The following is an 8,442-nucleotide window of genomic DNA, read 5'->3' on the forward strand; positions in this document are numbered from 1 at the left end:
CCAGTCTCTACGCATAACATGACCATTAACACAGACCAACGGTAATATACCACCACTCTCTATACTACATTAACACTGACCAGTGTAATATAGCACCACTCCCTATACTACATTAACACTGACCAGTGTAATATAGCACCACTCCCTATACTACATTAACACTGACCAGTGTAATATAGCACCACTCCCTATACTACATTAACACTGACTATTGTAATATAGCACCACTCCCTACACTACATTAACACTGACCAGTGTAATAATCCATCAGTCTCTATACTGCATTAACACTGACCAGTGTAATATAGCACCAGTCTCTATACTGCATTAACACTGACCAGTGTAATATAGCACCAGCCCCTATACTGCATTAACACTGACCAGTGTAATATAGCACCAGTCTCTATACTGCATTAACACTGACCAGTGTAATAATCCATCAGTCTCTATACTGCATTAACACTGACCAGTGTAATATAGCATCAGCCCCTATACTGCATTAACACTGACCAGTGTAATATTGCACCAGCCCCTATACTGCATTAACACTGACCAGTGTAATAATCCATCAGTCTCTATACTGCATTAACACTGACCAGTGTAATAATCCATCAGCCCCTATACTGCATTAACACTGACCAGTGTAATAATCCATCAGTCTCTATACTGCATTAACACTGACCAGTGTAATATAGCACCAGTCTCTATACTGCATTAACACTGACCAGTGTAATATAGCATCAGTCTCTATACTGCATTAACACTGACCAGTGTAATAATCCATCAGCCCCTATACTGCATTAACACTGACCAGTGTAATAATCCATCAGCCCCTATACTGCATTAACACTGACCAGTGTAATATAGCATCAGTCTCTATACTGCATTAACACTGACCAGTGTAATAATCCATCAGCCCCTATACTGCATTAACACTGACCAGTGTAATAATCCATCAGTCCCTGTACTGCATTAACACTGACCAGATTAGGTGTAACTTTTTTCTCTTTTTTTTCAGAGTGGGTCTTTGTTGTTTATTTAGTGTACTTTTGTGCTTATTAGGGAAGTCTTTCCTTCCCTTACTGCAGTTTTAATGTCTGTGCACCTGTGTTTGCGTAAGTTCCTCTGGATAAGAGGGTCTGCTAAATGGCAGTAAATAACAACGTAGCTAGCATTATATATATTATACTGAATGGTGCCTCATCCACAATCACCAATCACTGAGGCGTCTGCTGTATATCCTATTTACTGAATGTCTGCACTTGAGGAAATGCTTGTCTAATAAACTCGTGTCGTAGACTGTGGCAGTACTGAGCACTGATACACACAATGAAGGTATGAAATAAAAAGCAGCCGAATGGCATGTTGTACATAATAAATGCATCCAGAATAACAGTGAGGGAGTTCTTATAAAAACCAAGTAATTAGAACGCTGCTATGTTTGATTCAACCCCCCCCCCCACCCCCCAAGGGAACCACAACCCAAAGCCAATCGTTCCTTCAAGTGAAGTATTAGGTTATAGAGTGGAACTGATTGGTACGTACGGACGTCAGTCATTAAATTGATGGTAGGCAGGCTACTGTAGGGCTGGGCGTTAAAACGATAATTAGCTAGAACAGCTTTGCAAGATGCTGGGCTTATTTTATTTTTTCTATAAGGCCTACGTGATTCCATACTGGTTGTATAGTCTAGAAAATTCTTTTTACCACATTGAAAAAGGGGAAGCTAAAACTGAACCGTCATATTAGCCACTCGTTCTCTCTTATCTCAAACATAGGTACTTGCTCGCATTCGCCGTTATTATAGGCTAACTGACCAGTGAGAACAATTTGTTTATCTAGCTGTCAGGCGTGGCCATCTTCGTCCCCTTTAATCGGATGTACAGTCTATTCCCGCTGTCTCAAATCCGACAGAAACTGTCCTGGACCTCAGCCCTCCACGCGGTAGAGGTAGGTTTGTGTCGAAGAACGTCTGTCTTCCAGCTGAATGCCTTCGGAAACCTTCGTTAACTCAATCTGCGCTTCACTAACTACTGTTTGAAATACATAGGCTACACCTAGCTCGTGCGTTGCGCCTCCAGTTTGTAATGTATGCAGCCAGCAACCACCGTAAAGCCGCATGCGCACCTTCCGCTCCGCCTGCCTGCGGCCCCCTCCCCCGGAGTAGCGCCCCCAACAAACGATCCGAAGTCAGCTCAGACGTCCGTAATCCCGGCTATTGGCTTTTTCTGGGAATGCTGGATAGCGAACCAGGATCAGCGGCGGGAGCTACAGCCTGCACTCTGCGGTTATTGCCGCGATTCGCCGTTGCGTGATGCGTGATGACAGCCACGCTCACCTGTAGTTTTTGGGCAGAGATCATCATCCTCAGCCTGGACCGAGTGTAAACACTGATCCGCAGCGCTGATGTCCGTCGCGAAAGGAGAAAGAGGAACACAGTTTGGCATTACCACGGACGGTAAGTAACAACCCACTCCACTGTTCTAGGACGGTTGCGTTGGTTGGAAGCTATGCCTGTTATATCGCAGAAAAGATACTTGTTGCTAATCACACATATGCATCCTGATTACTAGTCTATTTTTGGTATTAATGCTGGAAAGGTAGAGCCGGGCACTGGAGTAGTCGTTTCAAAAGTGATTTAATCCGAACGTTTTGATTTTTATTGGATTAAGTCTAAATTAAAATGTTGTATTTTTATTTTAATAAAATAAAACATTGTCCGTATTGTGTGTGTGTGTGTGTGTGTGTTGCATGGGCTGTGTGTCTTAGTGTGTGACCCTTTGTGGTTGCATTCATGTGTGTGTTAGTCTGTGTGTGTGTATGTGTGTGGGGGGGGAGGATCATATAGACAAAGAGCTGTGGCTGCACTATGTGAATGGTAAATCATAGCTGCGAAACAGAGACGGTGTGTGTGTGTGTGTGGCTGTGTGAGTGTGTATGTGTGTGTGTGTTAGTGTGTGTGTTAGTGTGTATAACCTATGTATGAGTGTGTGTTTGTGTGAGTCTGTGTGTGTGTGTTAGTGAGTAGTGTGTGTGCGTGTAAGTGTGTGTGTGTGTGTTAGTGAGTAGTGTGTGTGCGTGTAAGTGTGTGTGTTTGTGTTAGTGAGTAGTGTGTGTGTGTGCGTGTGAGTGTGTGTGGCTGTATTCTGAAAATGTGAGAGTCATTCAGTCAAACGGGTTGTGTGGACGCTACTCTTTTTGGGAACACAAACATGCTGAACCTTTGACCCCTTTCCCCCAGTCAGCAGCTTTTCCTCTGTGTGTGTGTGAGAATGTGTGTGTGCGTGCGCGCATGTCTGTGTGTGTGTGTGTGTGTGTGTGTGTGTGTGTGAGAGTGTGTGTAGGTGTGTGTGTGTGTGAGTGTGTGTATGTGAGAGTATGTGTGTGTGTGTGCGTGTGTGTGTGAGTGTGTGTGTATGTGCGTGCGTGCATGTGTGTGTGTGTGAGTGTGTGTGTGTGTGAGTGTGTGTGCGTGTGTGTGTGTGAGTGTGTGTGTGCGTGTGTGTGTGTGTGAGTGTGTGTGCGCGTGTGTATGTGAGAGTATGTGTGTGTGTGTGTGTGCGTGTGTGTGTGAGTGTGTGTATGTGAGAGTATGTGTGTGTGTGTGCGTGTGTGTGTGAGTGTGTGTGCACCTTTGTAAATTAAATAATCTCATGTGACTCTTCCCCCTCTTTTTTCTTTCGGTTCAGAAAAACTGATCTCTACCGCGCCTGACTTTATGAACACTGATCTCCCCACCACTCTCACACTGCTGATCGATTTACATCCTCTTTCCTGTTAGTAAAGAGAGGGAGAGGGACAGGGAGAGGGAGAGAGAGAGAGACAGAGACAGAGAGAGAGAGAGAGAGATAGACAGAGAGAGACAGAGCAGACAGACAGACAGAGAGAGATAGGCAGAGAGAGACAGAGGCAGACAGAGGAGAGAGAGAGAGAGAGAGAGAGGGGGAGGATCAGTGGCTCCATGGCGGGTCCGGTAGAGGAGAGTGTGCTGGAGGGGGAGCTGACCTGTCCTGTGTGCCTGGATCTGTTCAGCGACCCGCACCTGCTGGCGTGCGGGCACAACCTGTGCCTGGCGTGCGTGCGGGGGCTGCGGCGGCGGGCGGAGCGCGGAAGGTTCCGGTGCCCGGAGTGCCGGGAGAGCCTGCGCTGCGGCGGCCCCCTGCAGAAGAACTACCGGCTGGCCAACATCGCCGAGGACTACCGGCGCCGGGGCCGCCCCTGCCGCCAGGCCCCGCCCCCGCCCCCCGTGCACTGCGACTACTGCTCCCCGGGGGCCGCCGCCCCCGCCGTCAAGACCTGCCTGCAGTGCGAGGTGTCCATGTGCGCCGAGCACGTGCGGCCTCACCTGGAGCGGCCCGCCTTCCGCGAGCACCCGCTGACCGAGCCGCTGGGCGACGTGCGCGAGCGCAAGTGCGCGGCGCACGACGAGGCGTACCGCTACTACTGCCTGGACCAGCGCGTGTTCGTCTGCAACGCCTGCACCATCGAGGGCCAGCACGCCGGGCACACCATCAAGACCCTGAAGAACACCATGAAAGACCTGAAGGTGAGCCAGCTGCAGCCACGCCCACCTGCTTGGCCTGGCTCTTTGATTGGCTGGCTCCTCTCCTGAGGACACATACCCACAATACATTAGTGCAGCTCATAACCCACAATACATTAGTGCAGCATACGTAACCCAAAATGCGTTAGTACAGCACCCATGACACATAATGCATTAGTGCAGCATACATAACCCATAATGCATTAGTACGGGACCCATAACCCACAATGCATTAGTGCGGCATACGTAACCCACAATGCATTAAGTGCAGCATACATAACCCACTGTTCATTAGTGCAGCACATATATGCACTCTCCTGCCACAGTTTGCAGAGAGAGAGATCAGGTTTGGACTCCTGTGGGGGGTTTCCTTTTGATAATCTCTTCTCTTTCTCTCTTTCTCTCTTTCTCTTTGTGTCTGTTTCTGCTCTCTGTCTCTCTCTCCTTCTCCCCCTCCCTCCCTCCCTCCCTCCCTCTTAGGAGTCTCTGCAGGTGCAGGGGCAGAGGTTGAGCAGGAAGGTTTCTCGCACAGAGAGATTTCTGCAGCAGCGTGCCGATGCTGAGCGTGACAGCCAGGTGAGTGTGGAGCGCACCGCATCTGCTTTTCCTCTCTCCCCTCTCATCCTGTGATCTCATTTCCTGTCTGTGTTTTCCTGCTTCCTGTGCAGCGGTTTGTGGAGGGTGCGGAGCAGCATTTGAGAGTGGTGGGGGAGCAGCTGCAGGTGCAGCTGGGTGGGTTTCTCTCAGCTCTGCGGGAGTGTGTGCGGGCCCACAGCGGGGCGGGGCCGGGGGCGGAGCTACAGCTGAGTTTCAGCAGGATCACTGAGGACCGGGCCCATCTACAGCAGGCTCAGACCAGCCTGCAGGCCCTCCTGCAGGAGAACGACCCCTTCCACTTCCTGCAGGTGAGTCCTACCGTGCTGAAGCACTGCTCTTACATTACTGTAACCTTACTGTGCTGTTACAATACTGTAACTTTACTGCAAACATACTGTGCTGGTACAATACTGTAACCTTACTGTAACCTTACTGCAAACATACTGTGCTGCTACAATACTGTAACCTTACTGTAACCTTACTGCACTCGTACATTACTGTAACCTTACTGTGCTGTTACAATACTGTAACCTTACTGTGCTGTTACAGTACTATAAGCTTACTGTGCTGTTACAGTACTATAACCTTACTGCAAACGTACTGTGCTGTTACAATACTGTAATCTTACTGTGCTGTTACAATACTGTAACCTTACTGTTACTGTGACTGTGTTACGGCATTACTGTGCTGTTACTATTTTACATCACTACTGTGATGTGTCTGAATGTGCTGCAGCATTGCTGTGCTCTTACTGTGACTGTGTTACAGCATTACGGTTGTTACTCTGACTGTGTTACAGAATTACTGTGCTCTTACTGTCACTGTTTTATGTCATAGTTGTATTATTGCTTTATATCATTATAGTTTTTGAAGAGTGGATGTTATTTTTTGTTTTGTTAATATGTTAATCTTATCCCTGCTCTTTCTGCTCTTTTAAAGGAGTACCATTCAACGGAGAAAAAGTAAGTACCTTTGCATCATTCCATAAAATGGTCCAATTTTAATCATAAAATAAACTGAGATGAGATGCTCAGCTGTTCAGAATAATTCTGATGGGACTGGAATAATATTCTGAATCACAGAATCACTCTCTGACTCATCAAATCTCGCTGCTTCACTGATTCACTTATCAATTATGCTCTGCTGGGACTGGAATAAGCCCCCCAAGCGGTAGAGCTTTTCACTGACTCCCTGAATCATTGAATCACCCAGCCTGCTCACTGACTCACCAACTCTGCTTCACCGACTGTATTATTCATTTAGTCAGTCACTCACTGTCGCTGAGTCACACTCCTGCATTGATGAGCTGGCACATACGCTGGAAGTTACCGGTGCAAGAGAAGCATCACCTTCATCTGTAACGTATGAATGCTATTACTGGCTCAGGGAATGCACTGAAATCCAGCTTCTCTATGTGTGTGTGTGTGTGTGTGTGTGCGTGTGCGTGCGTGTGCGTGTGCGTGTGCGTGTGTGTGTACGTGTGTGTGTGTGTGCGTATGGTGTGCGTGTGTGTGTGTGTGAGTGTGTGTGTGGGTGTGTGTGTGTGCGTGTATGGTGTGTGTGTGGTTGTGTGTGTGTGCGTATGGTGTGCGTATGGTGTGTGTGTGTGTGTGTGGTGTGTATGGTGTGTGTGTGGGTGTGTGTGTGTGCGTATGGTGTGCGTATGGTGTGTGTGTGTGTGGTGTGTATGGTGTGTGTGTGGGTGTGTGTGTGTGCGTATGGTGTGTGTGTGTGTGTTCTGCACAGGGTGCGAAAAGCTCTGAAGAGGCCACTGTTCTCTCCAGGCAGTCTGTGTTTGGAAACAGAGGCACTTGCTGAGATCATGGAGGCCAAACTGGAGGAGTTTCAGACTGAATTCAGACTTCAGATCACTGAGCTCATCCAGACTGTCTGTGAGTATGGGAAGGGGGGGGCCTCAGTCTCCATGGTGACAGTGTGCAAATGTGTCAGGTCCTCAGTCTCCATGGTGACAGTGTGCAGGAGTTATCAGAACTATACCCCCGCAGTTACCCCAGTTACCATGGCTGTCTGCAGGTGTGGATAACAATGGAGAGGAGGAGGAAGAAGAGGGACGAGAGGAAGAAGTGGAGGAGGAAGATGAGGATGAGAGTAGTGAGAGTGATGATGATGAAGATGGTGACCATGACGATGAGGACGATGAGATAAGAAGTGAGGGGGATGAAGAGGATGATCATAGCGAGTCTGCTGATGACTTGTACAACCCTGAGGAAGAGGAGGAAGAGGAAGATGTCTCCTCTGACTAATGGGGCTCCAGTGTACAGTAGCCCCACACAGGCCTGATTAGTTCAGTTTAACAACATTTACTGGGATCAGGACATACTTACATCTGTCAATCATCTTTTGCTCCTATTAAAATGATGTTATTGAGGTTGTTGGAATTGTGTGGTTGCTATTAAAACTTTGGATCTTTTGGAAGAAAATCAGGGCTGTTATTTTACTGTAAACTACTACCCCTATCTGTAAGGCTCTACTGCCCCTCCAGGAGCAGGTCTATAAAGCCCTACTGCCCCATGTTTATAAGGTTCTACTGCCCCCTGCTGGAAAAGAAATACAGTCAGATTCACAAATGCTTACGTTTGAACACACATACGTACACACAGAACAGACACATACCCGCAAACGTACACACACCTACACACAAAACAGACATACACCCGCAAACACGCACACACATACAGACAAAACACACATACCCGCAAACGCACACGTACACTTGCACACGTACATTTGCTCACACATACACATACTCAAACGTACACTTACACACGTACACTCGCACACATGTACACTTACACATACACACGTACACTCGCACACACATACACTTACACACATACACTCGCACACACATACACTTACACACGTACACTCGCACACACATACACTTACTTACACTTATACTTACACACGTATACTCACACACACATATACTTACTCACACTTACACTTACACACGTACACTCGCACACACATACACTTACACACGTACACTCGCACACACATACACTTACTTACACTTATACTTACACACGTACACTCACACACACGTACACTTACTCATGTTTACACTTACACAGGTACACTTGTACACTCGCACACACATACACTTACACACGTACACTCGCACACACATACACTTGTATGCACGTACACTTGTACACACATACACTCACACACACGTACACTTGTACACACATACACTCGCACACACGTACACTCGCACACACATACACTTACACACACATACTCTTGCAAAGACATACAGAGCTTATTTACACCCA

The 8,442-nt window shown here is 47.5% G+C and overlaps 1 protein-coding gene across 7 annotated transcripts in view; it reads left to right on the forward strand.

The window, feature by feature from the left end:
* The first annotated feature begins 241 nt into the window (after nt 1-241).
* The window catches only part of zgc:92594 (uncharacterized protein LOC436996 homolog), an 8,457-nt gene continuing 256 nt past the window's right edge, over nt 242-8,442 (forward strand). The window contains exons 1-8 of one of the 7 annotated variants that reach the window (XR_010331067.1): nt 242-2,458; nt 3,690-4,546; nt 5,024-5,119; nt 5,212-5,448; nt 6,080-6,102; nt 6,887-7,032; nt 7,175-8,146; nt 8,419-8,442. The exon at nt 8,419-8,442 is cut by the window's right edge and continues 256 nt beyond it. Coding sequence is in view for 3 of the 7 variants with exons in the window: in XM_064342207.1 (XP_064198277.1) it covers nt 3,962-4,546; nt 5,024-5,119; nt 5,212-5,448; nt 6,080-6,102; nt 6,887-7,032; nt 7,175-7,404 (1,317 nt within the window). In the remaining 4 variants the exon portion in view is untranslated. Of the gene's footprint in view, nt 2,459-3,689; nt 4,547-5,023; nt 5,120-5,211; nt 5,449-6,079; nt 6,103-6,886; nt 7,033-7,146 lie in introns of all 7 variants that reach the window. The other 6 variants (XR_010331068.1, XM_064342207.1, XR_010331069.1 and 3 more) reach the window with 6 other exon arrangements.

This window comes from Anguilla rostrata, chromosome 7 (genome assembly GCF_018555375.3).
Source record: "Anguilla rostrata isolate EN2019 chromosome 7, ASM1855537v3, whole genome shotgun sequence".
Lineage (NCBI taxonomy): Eukaryota > Metazoa > Chordata > Actinopteri > Anguilliformes > Anguillidae > Anguilla > Anguilla rostrata.